This window comes from Naegleria lovaniensis (assembly GCF_003324165.1).
Source record: "Naegleria lovaniensis strain ATCC 30569 chromosome Unknown tig018, whole genome shotgun sequence".
Lineage (NCBI taxonomy): Eukaryota > Heterolobosea > Eutetramitea > Acrasida > Naegleriidae > Naegleria > Naegleria lovaniensis.
Genome location: NW_025407839.1, coordinates 657,631 through 673,446, shown reverse-complemented (window position 1 = coordinate 673,446; position 15,816 = coordinate 657,631). Strand labels below are relative to the sequence as shown.

Below are 15,816 nucleotides of genomic sequence, written 5' to 3'. Positions count from 1 at the left end.
GAGAGTTGTACCCTTCCTCAAGAAATGATCATTTCCGAGAAAAGCGAAGTGCTCCCATTCCATGAAACAATCATGTCAATGAATAAAACTGATGATTTGTTGTTTGAATGATCAGAACATCCATCTACAACAATTTCATGAAGTTCTGTGAAGTACTTGTCTCGATCGTACTTTTCAGCTCTTCCATAGAGCCACCATCACACTTCACATCACACAAAGTCATGAAATGACCATCGCTTTGAACTGAATCAACGATCAATTCTATGGTTTCTGATCACTGTAACAACATTCCGATCATCAGATTCATTCCATGATCATCACATCCAACGGGAGCAGTTCACTACAATTCCAACCAGTACTATTTGATGATTATCATTTCCATGTATATTCATACACACAAAATATTCCTCATAAATGTTGATCATGATGTACACATTTGATGTGATCAATATAAATATGACATGATGATGAATGGAAACATGACCCGATGTTGATGATGATCACCTCAAAAATGCAGGGAGTTTTGGCTTCATTTTTTTTTAATTTTTTTTTGAAAAATTTTCATTTCATTTTTGACCTCACTGAAACTCCTTTAAACTTGATTTTCTCGAAAACTACCCTAAACCTGATCGAATGCTCTATCATGACCCCCATTATTTTCGTGAGATCTACAAAAAAGGTGTCGCTTAAATTCTATCAAAAATTTGACACCTGTTACCATTTGTTAAACGACGCAACCAACTTAGCTCACTATCCAATGATGTCGCTAGCACGAATGTACTACTCTTCAAAATCTATCGAATGATGTGCTTGGATCAAGCTCAACATCAAAGATGACGAAAACCCCGATCATGCAAAAGAGGTCTACTTTAAGCGAGTACAGTTCAATAATTACCCTTAATTAATGGATGAAAGTCATGTCAACACATAGATATACCTCCATACACGATCTTTATAAAAAAATTAAAAATCCCATGATTAAGCATGTCGAAAAATTAAGATTAAAAGTCAAGCGGGTCACCTATCCAAACCCAATTGCTATAATATTTTGACCACATGTCAAAATGTGAAATAAATGAAAGTTTACTTTCAAAACATGTGTCAAAGAGCCTTGTATGGTTGAGTGATGTGAGCTTCCGATGGTCTAAACAGTGATGTTGCGTAATTTAATAATCAATTGTGATAGCCTGACGGCCATCACAATATAATTTATTGCAATAGAGATGTAATGATATCAAACAGAAACATTGATTGACATCGTCTCTTCGAGCCGATATCAATTTAATTTATTCAAATAGTCACACCAGAGACTGACATTGACATGAAAGCTAAAAATATTTTTAAAAAATTTTTAAAAGTCAAAAATATTCATGAATCTTTAAAACTTTGGGAAGGTCTATCTCCTTAAATCCGAGAAATAAGACGCTAGTCCTTGAACGATCTCAAAATCCCTAATAAAAATCTACAACTAAGATTTTATTACTATCACAACTTTAAGGTCTATAATCTCAATAACTACTTCACAGAATTGAAATATTTAATGATCAATAGTCACCACTGAATGCAAATATCTCATGTCCCAAAGACGGTGGTTTTCTGACCACTCTATCACCGATGAAGAAAAACGCCTGTAGTTTAAGAGTTCATATCTCAAGAACCACAACGAGTTAGAGCAAGTGAATACCATCAAAAGATAGATAAACTCAAACGACTAAGGGGTCTCTTTTGAAGAAATAGTGTGATTATGTCTGGTTGTTGAGAAAATCGCGGAATGCCTCTTTCCAAACCCTACTCTTCAAAATCTATCGAATGATGTGCTTGGATCATGCTCAACATCAAAGATGACGAAAACCCCGACCATGCAAAAGAGGTCTACTTTAAGCGAATACAGTTCAATAACTACCCATAATTAATGGATGAAAGTCATATCAACACATAGATATACCTCCATACACGATCTTTAAAAAAAAATTAAAAATCCCATCATTAAGCATGTCGAAAAATTAAGATTAAAAGTCAAGCGGGTCACCTATCCAAACCCCCAGTTTCTGTTTCTTCAATTTAAATCTAATAACAATATTTCACCCAGTGAGTTACACAACATATTCAAATAAGAGATGATATCAATCAGTATTTATCGAAATAGAGCCTCACTTCAAGTTTTGGCTTGACTTTTCTATCATTTTGAACTTTGACATTTTTTAAAAATATTCCACCTCCAGCGAAAAACCGACTCTCCAACACTGGAGCTGATTCATTCAACAGGTACATCACTGTTCATGTCACAAACAATACAAACACTCTACAAATCTCTCTCACACACTACAATCTACGTTTAATTATCAGGAGAATATCATGTCAAGCAACATCACCCTCACGGACATATTCAGCGGCTAGGAGTACCACATTTCGGCGTCAGGAGTCAGTCATCAGCACACAACCATAATATTAGTGTTCTACATGGTGAGTAACACTTCATATATCAATTTGAGATACAGCTGATCAGTATTTATTGAAAAAGAGCTATATTTCATATTTTCGCTGGACCTCTCTATCATTTTGAACTTGGAATTTTTGAGTCCAAAATATTTTTAAAAAAAATTTACAAGTCCTCAAAAACCTTGTGTTCCAATTTCATTGCTTCTCTCTGGTTTTACAGTTTGAAACACCAGTCCGATAATAAATAATCATCCTCTCTTCATTTACAACATTAAATTTTTTTTTGGGCCAATTTACCTTCAAAATTCAGAGTGAAATAACTCAACAACCACTTCACACCTCTTAGAAATTTCAACACCATTAGAAAGCAAATGAAAATTAGCCTAGGATTTGAGTATATCTCGTCCTCAGCAGTTAACTTCGGACCGTGGACAGGACTTATTGAAAACAAAATTTTTTTTTGATAGTAAAGTCGTTAAAATGGCTCAAAAAAAAGAGTAGGTGGAGCCAAACCCTGTATGAGACTGATGCATATGTTTGTTGCATCTATTTGTGTTGTACTCTTGCTGAATTACAGGATAGAAAAGGTAATGTAAATCTTATTTATTCAACTATTAGACATGCGCACGTACACGCGGCGAAGAATAAATAATCCGTTTTACCAACCATCTTTCTGTTGATTTACAACAAACTACCCTAAACCTGATCGAATGCTCTATCATGACCCCCATTATTTTCGTGAGATCTACAAAAAAGGTGTCGCTTAAACTCTATCGACATTTTGACACCTGTTACCATTTGTTGAACTGCTCAACCAGCTTAGCTCACTATCCAATGATGTCGCTAGCACGAATGTACTACTCTTCAAAATCTATCGAATGAAATGCTTGGATCAAGCTCAACATCAAAGATGACGAAAAACCCGACCATGCACGTGAGGTCTACTTTAAGCGAATACAGTTCAATAACTACCCTTAATTAATGGATGAAAGTCATATCAACACATAGATATACCTCCATCCCCGACGATTTCATAAAAATTAAAAATCCAATGATTAAGCATGTCGAAAAATTAAGATTAAAAGCCTAGTCATCTTAATTTAAAGTCGTTGAAAAAAATATAACTGTAGTTCCTACCAAAATGAAGAGAACAGGCTCCAGTAGCATCGTTCAACGGCTAATTTCCCACAACAGCCACACTTCGAGCCTCACCAAAACAACAAGACAATATTTTTGCTTAAGAAATTGTGTTTTCAAGTCTGTTCTGTCCAACAAACCAAATTTAATTGTTCCGAACAACAAATTATTGTGTTGTCCAACAACAACCACATTTGGCCAAATACGTACTTACACCATCGCAACTACAAATACTTCAGCACCTTCATCCTCCGAACCAATCACTCTCAATTTGATGGATTACGAGAGTTGGAACGCGCAACAAGTAGCTTCTGTATTTACTGCTCCTAAATCTTTGGGTGGTGCTGGTTTGTCGCTTGCCGATGTGAAGCCTTTGTATGTTGCTGATTTTAAAGGCACAAATCTCCACAACATTGTTGGGGATATAATGAAGAAGGATGAATACTTTGCTCTTGATCAATTCAAGAACACTTTAACAGACAGTGGTTTTCAAATGACTTTTCAACTCTCCGACACTTGTCAAACTGTTGTATTTTGGGTGCTCGATCAATTAATGACCAGACATTATTCACTATGGCAATTGGAGCCAGTGAGCAAAAAAATTAAACAAAAATTGGGCGAACCAATTGCAAAAGGAGGTGCTGATTTGAGTCTTGATCAAGTTTCTTCATTAGATAGCAAAACTCTCCATAGCATTGCAAAAGATGTAGTCTCTTCCAAGCAAACCTCCGTCATTAGAAATCTTGACTTGAATTTGGGCACAATAGTTGTCCAGTGGGTCACACAATTTCTACTACAAAACAATAACATTCAAATTCATTTACAGAATATGGACATGTGGGTGCCACCCTTCCATTATTTCTCAAGCAGTGAAAGAGAAGTGTTGTTTAAGGCAGATGAGATTCTTAAAGGTAAAATTGATTTCTATGCAAAACAGACGAACATGCCGGATACACACAAACGATGGTACTTGTCGTTCTGTGATTTAGTAATGAAGGGCCATGCTCAAGATAATAGAACTCCCTCCGAGAAAGAGAGTTACACTCTCGATTTAATAGCACTTGTTTCAAATGCAAGAGATATTGTATTCAGCAACGTAAATACAGAAAGTATATTGAACAAATCTAAGTTTGAGACAGTCATGAAAAACATGGTGAATGATCTTTTGGAGGGCTCTCATGAAGACGCGTTGTTTATGAGGAAATTGCTTACTCCCTTTAACGAACGCTGCTCTTCCCAGTTTGTAAGAGATGTTCTTGTTCCAATTAACTCCGAGAAGAAGATAACAAAAGATTTGTTTCCCTTCATCCCAAAATTACAAGTAGATCTGTTCAATGAAGATGAAAGAAAGACGTTGGACCAAAAAATTCGTGATGGCTCAACAATTTGCATAATTGGACCCTCAGGTGTGGGTAAAACTGCTTTGGTAATTATTATTTTATTATTGTTTCATTTGTCAAACTTTAAACTAATTCGTTCTACAGCTTGCAAGAAGATTAGGAGTCAATCCAGGAATCATGATAACATGCTCATCTCTGACTGATCAAGATCGGCTTACGGAGCGTGGAATTGATCATGCTTCTGTTCTGTTGAGAGAAGTATTTGTAGCGACAATGAACCAATCTATTATCAAGCTCTATGGTACTGCTCTTCAACAAGTTCAATGTAATCTTATTGCAAGATTATTGTGCCTTCATACCGCATTAACCATATGGGAAAAAACAGATAACAAAATACCATTTGAAACTCCTCTTCAAATGCTGTCCTACTCCCAATGGAATGTTAATACATACATTACAGCAACCATATTCAAAAAATTGTTAGAACGTCAATGGCTTTCTGTACCTACTGAAATATTAAGAGATTTCACAATATTTTTGATCGAACAATTATATTCACGGTTAAAGCTGGATCTTGAGCAACCATTTATTATTGCTCTTGACGAGGCAAATCTTTTCTCCAACATCCGTACTCCGATGTTATCTACAAATGGTACACCCAGGGATTTATTGTCACTGATTGCGTTCGAAATTTCTCGACTTAGACAAAAGTCTTTTATGAAAATTAGTGTGAAAATTAGTGATATTTATTGTGGAACCATGTTTACCACTGACATTATTGATATCATTCAATCCTCTATTGGAAAATTGGAGGACATAGCTCGTGTTTACTCATGCGTTGGTTTAGACTCCATCACTTTTGAGCAAGCATTACAAATATTAGACAAAATGTATGATATTGAAGGAATTTTAAAATTATCCAATACCTCCAAAACTGACCTTTATCGCTCTGTTCAACACATCTTCCCAACAAGAAGAAGAGTAGTTGGACTTGTTGCCTCTCATTTAGAAATAACAACGTCTCTCAAAAAAAGCTTCACTGACAAATGGGAAGAGTTTGTGGGTCAGGTGGAAAAAAATGTGTTGAATAGGTTGAGTCAAAAAACGTCAAAAGACCGTCTTGATGCTAATTTTTTGTTGGACGTTGTGGTAACAAATGAATACGATGCCTTTTTAGGGAAATCAATTAGTTGCGATAGAGAATTAGCTTCTTCATTAATAGGAACTGGTTTAGCAAAACCAAATTTTGACTTTTGTTCCAACAGCAACAAGTATCATTTTGATACCTCAGATCCAATTCTTAGGCATGTTGCACGAAAAGTTTTAGAACAGAAATATCCAAACTCAATTTCAAAAGTCAATAATTCAATCTCAGTATTGAATTCTCTATTAACTCTTCCTCAACATGATCCTAAGAAATGGGAAATGGTATTTTCTCTTTTATTACAGCACCATAGTGGAAAGTTTATTAAGGACAACTTGATTCTTTCACCATTAATATTAGGTGAAAATTCTGACACAACAACAGAGAGAAAGAAAAGACCATATTCTCAATTACTTGACCACAAATTTGTGATCAAGTCATTTATTCGATCTAACGATTTTTATCGCAAATATTACACGTCAAAATGGGCTCAAGAAGTCTTCAAAAAAGAGAACTCAAGTAACAAAAACATTTTGGGAGATGTGTTATATTTTCATTGCTTGTTAAACTATAACAAACATATGGAAGAGTATGAGAGCTCTGCTAATAATATCAGTACATTTGCAGACATAATTGATGGATTATATTTTTATCCCTCGGAATATTGTCATGCTGATGGTATTTGTTTGAACTTTTCGGAGCAACCTTATGGTATTATTGTGAGCAACAAATTACATAATTGCCAGAGAGACAAATTTTTAGAACATGTTAAAAAAGGAGTCAAATCTGTGAACGCGAATAACTTTTACAAAGAAAAATTTGGTACCAACCTTATTGCAGGCTGTAGCTGGTGGACAACTGAGAAACAGGAGTTTATAACCACGTTAACAAACAATGAGAGACTAATACCCCTCATAGCGCACATACACGTAAAATATAAACAAATCACAACAAAGAAAGGTGTCGGTTTTACTGAAGATTATACTGAAAAAGGAAAATATTTAATTATGAACCCTGATTCAAATGGTTTAAGGTCACTCTGTCCTGATTTGTTTCAACTTTTACGGAAGAATCTATTTGAGACTGCAACTATTGATAACTTGAACACGGAAGATCTTGAATGAACGATGGGTGGAAGAAATTTCAGGTCGCTAGTAGACTCACGCAGAAGCTGATTCATTCAATAATAAACTACTGTTCATGATACAAACAACATACTTGCTCTCAAATATGCGTTTCAAATCTCGACAACCTGACACTGGCCCGAAAATCAAGAGAAGCAAAGAATAGAACTCTTCACAGGTGCAAGTTTCCTCGAAACTCTCAACACCTTAGTAACAAACTGGGTCAGTGTTAATGCTAATTTGCTTCTGGCATAACCATACAGTCGTTCCTCAAATACAACAGATTTTTAATAGAGCGGAGTGTCGAATTTTGAAAAATCAGAGCATTGATTTGTTGCTTAAATAGAGGGGAGTCCTCAAAAACGGCTCGAGGAATGACTGTATTTCAGGACGGTAATTCACTATGGTTATCTGGCTCCAGTCAATTTTTGACAGAACCTAAAATCGTTATTGCTCCCTTTCTCAGCAGTCATCCTTTTGTCATATCTTTTGCAATTATTTCGATGCATTATTAATTGCAAGTGGTTGACCCTAATTCTAACAAGTCTGACAAAGAACTAGCTTCGTACTTGAAGCACTTGCTCATTTCAGCACGATAAGTAGTCAATACACTTGCAATATCTCCATTTTGCTGCGAAGTCTTAGAACGAATTTGTTCAAATATTTGTAGGATATGATTGGTAATGGCATAATCGTCAGGATAATTTTTCAAATGTTCTTTGAGAATGTTTTCAGACTTGGAAAGATGATCCATTGCATTATTTCCAATCGACTGAATGGACGATTCAAAGATAGAAAAGGCCACCTCAAAGTCCTTAAACCTAGAATTTGCTTTTTGTTGCTCCAATTCGTACATCCATTCTATCGACACAAAGTTATTCACTCAATTCATAGTCTCAAATTAAATGAAAATACTTACCATCTTTTTCGAAGCTATTTTCCTTGATAATTTCATGAATAGATGAAATGGATTGATCAAATTTTTCATTTTCAAGCATTAATCTTTCTACAGGTCTACTGACAAATGCATTCCTAGCATCTGATGTCATGGTATGAGAATCTGCCAATACGGTACATCCAGTCGCTAAGCATAGAGATAAGAGTTTTTTTACATTGGAAAGAAGTGGGCCTACGATAGAGTAGAATCGTAAAGAATTTGTGCCCAAATTACCAACTTGTGTTTTTCCTGTCGTAACACCAATACAAACCTTAACTCCCTCATATCCCTTTAGAATATTAGCGAGAGTTTTTGAAATTTTCAAAGCCGCCTCTAAAGCAGACACATTAGGTTTCTTTTTACCATTGGCGACAAATGAGCATTGATACTCATCGACAGACAAAATTTGCAAATCTGACTGCATGGTTTTGGAAAGAGTGCTTAATCCGGTAGCTATTTTGGCAAAGATGTTACCAATCTCCAAAGATGACATGTGTTTGCACATGTTACAAATTTGAATGCTTACAACACTCACATCTTTTTCATGAAGACCAAGTTTGAACAAGGAAATTGCACCACCTTCAGCATGAAGACTATTCTTGCTCTCTTGATGATTCGATTTGTATGAAGATGTATGAGCTGAACTTGATGACCCAATGCCTGTTTCATTTCTCTCAAGCTTGCTATTTTCATTACTATCATTGGTCTTGCCATTTGGCTTGTCTTGGTCACCTTCCATGTTTCTGAGTTGATTGAAAATTGTTTCTGGCAAAAAGCTTTTGAATTCGTTTAACCAAATTACCATTTCATGAAGATCTTCATAAATTGAATCGATTTCCTTAAATCTACTGGAAGTGAATTTAACATTAACGAGATCAAATTTTTTGATTTTCATGAATTGTTTTTCCAAGTATGTCAAAGGTCCTGTGATTACTCGTCCAATTACTATACTTAGTAATAATCCAACAATGATGACAGCAGTAGCAACTCCAGCTGAGATGGCAGTATTGATGGTAGTTGTTTTGGATACATCCTCAGTGTAGACAATTAGATAAACATTCCAACGGATGTTTTCCAATACAAACTCCATTCGACGTATCATGTAATCAATTCCTAGACTATTAATTTCAAAGCTCTGAGGAGTTTCAGACATTTTTCCATACTGTTTTTTGATATCTGACATTAATTTTCCAGCATTCTTGTCAGTGAGCTCAAACAAGGAAACACGAGAGATTTTGTTAAGAGCTGTGGTATTAATAGATCCACCAATAACCAAATCATTGTATTCTGAAACCAAAACATAACCTCTTCCAAGTAATGACAAGCTTGTGAGATACTTTTCAATATTAAGCAGAGACAGGTTGACTTTTGAAATACCAACAACATTTTTGGTTCGATTGGCTATATATGCGACGGGATCATACAACTTTGCTGTATAGTAGATACAAGCAGTTGAATTAATGACAATATAAGGATCCTAACTCAAAGTGCAAAAACATTAAGCGTTCAGCCATATCTTCAATAACTTAAATAACTTACCCCATACACTCCGTCAACACCAAGTTGGTCATAGTATTTGAAGCTAGTGACCCAATAAGCAAGAGAGTAAATATTTAAAGGCTTGGTTTCGTTATATGCGAGGCTCAAAATGGAACCATCTTTTTCATCACAATACCATTGCTCAATTCCAACCATATCTTTTGGTTTAATATAAATGGTAAACGTTTGCTTGGGAATACCATCAGGAAAGAATGTGAGGTTAAAGTAACTGTACATTTCTGTATGTCATTACCAAACAAGACGTGTGTCAAAAAAAGCCCAACATTGTAAATAAAACTTACCCGTAGGGAAAAACAATCCAACGGCTGAAGGTCTATAAATGACATTTTTGGCAAACAAATACTCAAAGGGAGGTCGTCTTCCCACAATTCCTAAATTGAAATCGTTGGCAAGAGTACGAGCTAAACCAGCAATAGGGGAAATTTCACCACTCAAGAATACTAAAATCTTCTTTCCCACTTGTTCAATGAGATTGGTAGTGAGTTCATTGACCGTGTTTCTAGAGCCAATAAAAGAAGCAAGCCAAATAAACAAGGAACAAGTGAGCAATAAAGAAATGATCAAAATAATGATGACCACTCTCATTGAGAAACATCCTGCAAGAGAAACTGGCTTCTTTGCAGAAACCGATTCCCTGCATTCAACAAGTTCTTGCCTGTCATCTCCACCCGAGGCATCCGTGGTGTTATCTTGTGATGTTGGTACCACTTTGGTCATGATTTGAGATTTGTTTTTTTGAGTTGTAGAAATATGCAGAGAGCGTCTGCAAATGATTCTTGAGTGTAAATGGGATTTTGATCGTTTGGTCACAGGTTCATCTAATAACATCTATCGAAGGATATCAGTTTTACAGAGATGGTAGTGATACTTGGTTAGTGAGAGATGGAAAACTACAACTACCGTTAGTAGGATGGTATTGTAGATTCGTATCAATCTCGATTCTTGATGTGACTTGATGGCAGATGAGAAGTCGAGTGAATACAACAGAATCTCTGACGGATCGGAAGATATTGAAAATGGCAACAATAGCTGTCGACCTTTAAATATTCTCTTTTAATGCTCTTCGTCCTCTTTACTCTTCTCAACAAGGTCTACAGGTCCTTGTTCTACCAATTCTTCCAAATCTTTTTCCCATCCCAATAATTTGCACAGACGATTCACACTTTCATCAATTGTGAGATCTGTACCACCCACAAACAAGTCCAAATAGTTCGACTCTTCTCCTATTTCTGTAACATAACCTTCATGTTGTTTGAATGGACCAGCTTTTTCTCTGTTCAAGAGAGCTCTTGTACATCCTTTCTTGACAAGTTCAGGTAACATGGCTACAGGATGCACAGTCAAGGATGTACCAATTACAATGAAGAGCTTGCATTTTGAAGATGTGTGCTTCAAGTCTGATTTCACACATTTGCTGAACTTGTGAGGTAAATCTTCTCCAAAGAGAACAATGTCAGGCTTAATGAAACCACAACATTTGTCACAAAGTGGAATAGTAACATCCTCTTCAGTACCCATCTTTTCTACTACCTCAGCAAGAGTGTATTTCTTTCTACATTTTGTACAATGAGCAGTATCATACATTCCATGACAATTTACCAATATCTCATTTGAAACTCCAGATTTTGCCTCTAGACCATCAATATTTTGAGTGTATAATCTCAGTAACTTTCCTTTTTGTTCTAACAGTTTTATAAAGTAGTGAGCTCGTGTTGGTTTGTATCCAGTTGAGATAAAGTCTCTAGAAAGAAGAAAGAATGGTTTTGGATTTTCGTGAAAGTATTCCAGTTCAAATATTGCTGTTGGTCGAGGAAGATCATATTTTTGAAGATTGTCATATAGACCAGTTCCTGGTGAACGGAAATCAGGTATTCCTGCAGCAGTTGAAAGACCAGCTCCAGTTAATACAATAATTTCTCGTTCTTCTGCTTGTGAAATCTTTTCAGCTAAAATTTCAATAGCACGATCTCTTTCCTCATTCTCTTTTTGTTCCTTTTGTTCAGTTTCATGTATTTTTCTTTGATCAACTTTCAATCGTTCTATTGCTTCTCCGATTTCTACAGTTGCATCATGACCGCCAGGATATTCTCCAAACTTGGCTACATGTAATTCTCGTAAGATGAGTCTTGTCAACTCTCGATTGTCTACGTAAGCATCGCAAGCGTAGCAATAGATGCTCAAGTCGGCCAAGCTTAACACCATTGGATGATGAGTCGATTCAAAATGGTTCATCATGTGTGCTTTCCTGTATCGACTACAACAAACAGAATGACATTGAAGACAAAACCAATTCTCCGTTCTATCCCCACACACAGAGCAAGGTGCAGAGGTGGTGGTGTCAGAAGAATCTTCCTTTGTCATGATTGTCGAAAAGAGAGTTTTCAAAGCGTTTCGATCATTGTGCGGCATATTGAAACAATTGGAATCATGAAAGTGTGGGCAATTCAGTAATGGTTCTACAGCAAATCCAACACCTTCAATGGCATAACTCTTGTTGTTTGGTGCCGAGTTACTGGTTGGATCGGAAGAACCTCCGCTTGATGATGATGAACTCATTTTTTTGAATTAAATTAATTAATAACAAAAGCTGATGAACATGAACGTTGCACTAAATTATTACGATCGTACAGACAATAAATTGCTATTTGTAAGTAACCAAATACTCAGCATATGCTTGCTTGTTGTCAAAAATAACAAATTCTGTTCCTGTTGGATTGCCCTGAACGCTGTCATACATCTTGTCCTTGGTGGGGTCATAGGGTCTTGTCAAATTTTTGTTTTGGCTTGGAACGACCATAGGCTCACCAATTATCACTCGACACATGAAAATAGTTCGATGTCCATTGGAGCTTGCAGGTGCATAACCATGACTGTAGCTTGCATTGACAGCAAAGTAAGCACCCTGACCATAATGACCAGTTGTGGTTAAACGATAATCGATACCGCTTTCAATAATTTTCAGTGCTGTTGCATCATCGCACCCATGATATAGAATCTTTTCATTGGCTTTTCCATTGTTCTTTGACTTGATTTGAAAACGAGCAGTGATATATTCTTCCCATTTTTGAGCATTCTCGATTCTTTCAATTTTGACCACTTGAGCAGAAGAATAAGAGTGATGAATAGATTTCACAAATTTTGATTCGATCTTCTTGAATTCATCCGAGTTCTTGGGAAGGGAAAATAATCGAGTGTAATTCTTCTTGTTCACCAAGCATTTGGTAATGGACAAGGGTGGAGAAGTGGTCCACGTCTCTGGCCAGTCAAAATTTCTATCGTCAACTTCTAAATCGTTGTGAGAAAAACGAATTCTATGAAGTGGATCATTCAAATATTTGCATTTACCTCCAAATGAACATGGATGAATAAAATTGTGATTGTGATCTTCGTTATCTTGATATCGACATTGTTCTCCATGAGCACAAATATGAATGAATCTGGCTTTATGAATTTTGTTGTCCTTCCATTTGTCACAATTTTTAATGGTACATAAATGACGAAATTCACACTTGTGTTGAGGATCGCTTCGAGTGAGAGAACATCTTTTCCAGTTCAGGCAAAAGTTCGAAGCTTCAGGAATTTCATCCTTCTTGTCAGAATCATTCTTTGGTTGTGAGGAAGTCGACGATGATGCTGATCTCGTTTCTGTTTGAGGACTTTTTTGCCCATTCTTGATGTGAGAAACATTCTGACCATGTACGTGTGCTGTTGGCATGATCACAGGACCACTGAAATGAGAGGCTGGTTGCCAATGACCAAAGGATAAGGCTGGATCTTGGTAAAAAGAAGAATGAATATTCATTTGCAAAGGTTGAGACGAAGGAACAAGACACGTGTTTTGAGGAGAATTTGAAAAAAAATTTTGTTGTGGATTGTTGTTCATCATCACAGACGAATTGGGATAGTAATTCAAATTGGAATTCGGAAAGGAAGAAGGAGCTGTTCCATTCACAACCGACGATTGATGATACACATTGGGATGAATCATGGAAGGTTGGTTCATGAAAAAGAGTTGTTGGTGATGATCTACATGATTTGGAACTTGGTTAAAAGGAGTTTGCTGTTGATAATGCTGGTTATGATTGTTGGGATACATTTTTTTGAAACAACTGATGAAACCATCACGTTAGCTGCTCGACATTTGACACACGACACAACCAATTCACGTTCCAAAAAAATGCCTTTATGCAAACACGACACATTTTGTGCTTTCACAAATGATCCCGATCATAAAAACCAATATCTCCACACATGCAAATACGGAGAACAGTGTCGTTCGCTACACAACGCAAAACACACCGAATGGTTCATTCATCCATGTCCCTTCCAAGATAAATGTTCACTTTCGAATGATGTCAAACATAACTTGACTTTCACTCATCCCGAAAAACCGACATTTGTGGCACAACTTTTCAAACTTGTATTTGATCATGACTCTGGAAACGGAACTTTAAAACTTCGATGTCCTCATTGGGGTCAATGCTCTTTAACAAACAAGGTTGAACATACCACTCAATTTTATCATCCTTGTCGATATGGTGATGAATGTAGAAAGTACAACGATGAAGCGCATTGTGAAGATTTTTTCCATCCTTGTAAATATGGTTCCAAATGTACCAATCAAGATCCATACCATCGTTTTAGTTGTTTACATGAGGATCGAAGTCCAGTTTGGATGGATTGTCACAACCCAACAAAACCTCACGTGGCGCAGAAACCCAAGAATAATGGTAATTCCGTTTCGAATTCCAATTCGAATTCCAAGTCGAAGACCCATACAAGTACATCCAACACAGCCTCTTCTGGAACAAGCCATGGACAGTACCACTCATTAGCAGTCAATACCTCAGGAGAACATGTTCATCATTCAGGATCTTTAAACATGGGACATTCCATCAGCAGTACTACTACTCGACATCCGTATCATTCACAGTATTCAAACACATCGGTGCCTCATAACCAGCAAACTTCTGTACATGGTATTACCTCTTCATCGTATTCCAATGTAGCTGTTTCGAGCCCATTCAACAATTCCATGTATCCACCACTTTCGAGTATGGGAGGTAGTGCCACTTCACCCATCCCATACCATTCTCAGACACCCACTTTTCCAAACCAGCAACACTTTCCACAACAGCAACCACATGATACATGTAATCACCAACAAGGAGGTCAAAACAACATGTACATGTCCAACAACGCGAACTATGGCATGTTAACATCCAATGATGGCATTCCTCAACCTGTCATTCCTCCGTTAATTGTCATGTCCTACAATGTGTTGGCAGATTGTTATGTGAGTGCTGAACGATATTCACACATTGCAAATATCAATCATTTGAAATGGAGCAATAGAAAGCAAAAAATATTTCAAGCTCTCAAAGATCGTCCGTTCGACATTATTGGACTGCAAGAAGTTGATCAAAGCCACAAAAACGACTTTGCAGATTTTGCAACAAACAATGGATATTCCATTTTTATTTCAGACAAGCTTCCAAGAAAAAAAGATAGTGTGGCAATCATGTTCAAAATTAATCGATTTGGACAAGCTATAGGATCAGGAGGTGAAAGAATCATTGAGGGATATCCAGAAGTTTTTCAATATGTTGTTTTGAGAGACCTTCTCTCCAATTCCTATTTGATTGTAATGAATTGTCATTTGACATTTCAGCAAGACACGATCACTCCAAGAGAAAATCAAGTGAAACGAATGGCTGAAGTTCTTCACTCTCTCCATTCACAAGTATCTCAACAGTATGCTACGAATCGAGTGTCCCTAATTCTCGTAGGTGATTTCAATACTCAACCACATGAAACTCCAGTGAAGTTTATGGAAAGTTTGAACTTAAAAAGAGCACATCAAGATCGAACTGGATTTTGGACCTTCTCCACCACGTATACCAAAGTGTGTGATTATATCATGTATTTCGGAAATTTGAAAGTGACAAGTAGTGATCCAGAGCCAATTTTCCTTCCGAAAAGCACCATTCCAAATGATGAATTTGGTTCGGATCATATCCCTATTACTGCCACCTTTCAAATGTTTAATTGAAACCTGAACTAGCAATAAAACAAATCACCGCTATCCAAAAACTCCAATTTCAAAAAATCACTCAAATTAATTTATATTTTGTA

The 15,816-nt window shown here is 36.5% G+C and overlaps 5 protein-coding genes across 5 annotated transcripts; 2 read left to right on the top strand and 3 right to left on the bottom strand.

Moving 5' to 3' along the window:
* Positions 1-3,580: 3,580 nt before the first annotated feature.
* C9374_003230 (uncharacterized protein) lies at positions 3,581-7,184 on the top strand (the record flags this gene model as incomplete). Its single annotated transcript, XM_044692736.1, has 2 exons — positions 3,581-5,002; positions 5,061-7,184. 2 exons carry the CDS (start codon positions 3,581-3,583, stop codon positions 7,182-7,184), a joined length of 3,546 nt encoding a protein of 1,181 aa, XP_044550074.1.
* A 511-nt stretch (positions 7,185-7,695) lies between these two features.
* Positions 7,696-10,398, bottom strand: C9374_003229 (uncharacterized protein; the record flags this gene model as incomplete). The annotated part of the gene is made up of 4 exons (XM_044692734.1): positions 7,696-8,045; positions 8,104-9,598; positions 9,661-9,899; positions 9,963-10,398. The coding sequence occupies 4 exons, from the start codon at positions 10,396-10,398 to the stop codon at positions 7,696-7,698; spliced, it is 2,520 nt and encodes an 839-aa protein (XP_044550073.1).
* A 336-nt stretch (positions 10,399-10,734) lies between these two features.
* On the bottom strand, positions 10,735-12,237 carry C9374_003228 (uncharacterized protein; the record flags this gene model as incomplete). The annotated part of the gene is made up of 1 exon (XM_044692733.1): positions 10,735-12,237. The coding sequence occupies one exon, from the start codon at positions 12,235-12,237 to the stop codon at positions 10,735-10,737; it is 1,503 nt and encodes a 500-aa protein (XP_044550072.1).
* An 85-nt stretch (positions 12,238-12,322) lies between these two features.
* C9374_003227 (uncharacterized protein) lies at positions 12,323-13,777 on the bottom strand (the record flags this gene model as incomplete). The annotated part of the gene is made up of 1 exon (XM_044692732.1): positions 12,323-13,777. The coding sequence occupies one exon, from the start codon at positions 13,775-13,777 to the stop codon at positions 12,323-12,325; it is 1,455 nt and encodes a 484-aa protein (XP_044550071.1).
* An 81-nt stretch (positions 13,778-13,858) lies between these two features.
* Positions 13,859-15,733, top strand: C9374_003226 (uncharacterized protein; the record flags this gene model as incomplete). The annotated part of the gene is made up of 1 exon (XM_044692731.1): positions 13,859-15,733. The coding sequence occupies one exon, from the start codon at positions 13,859-13,861 to the stop codon at positions 15,731-15,733; it is 1,875 nt and encodes a 624-aa protein (XP_044550070.1).
* Positions 15,734-15,816: the final 83 nt, after the last annotated feature.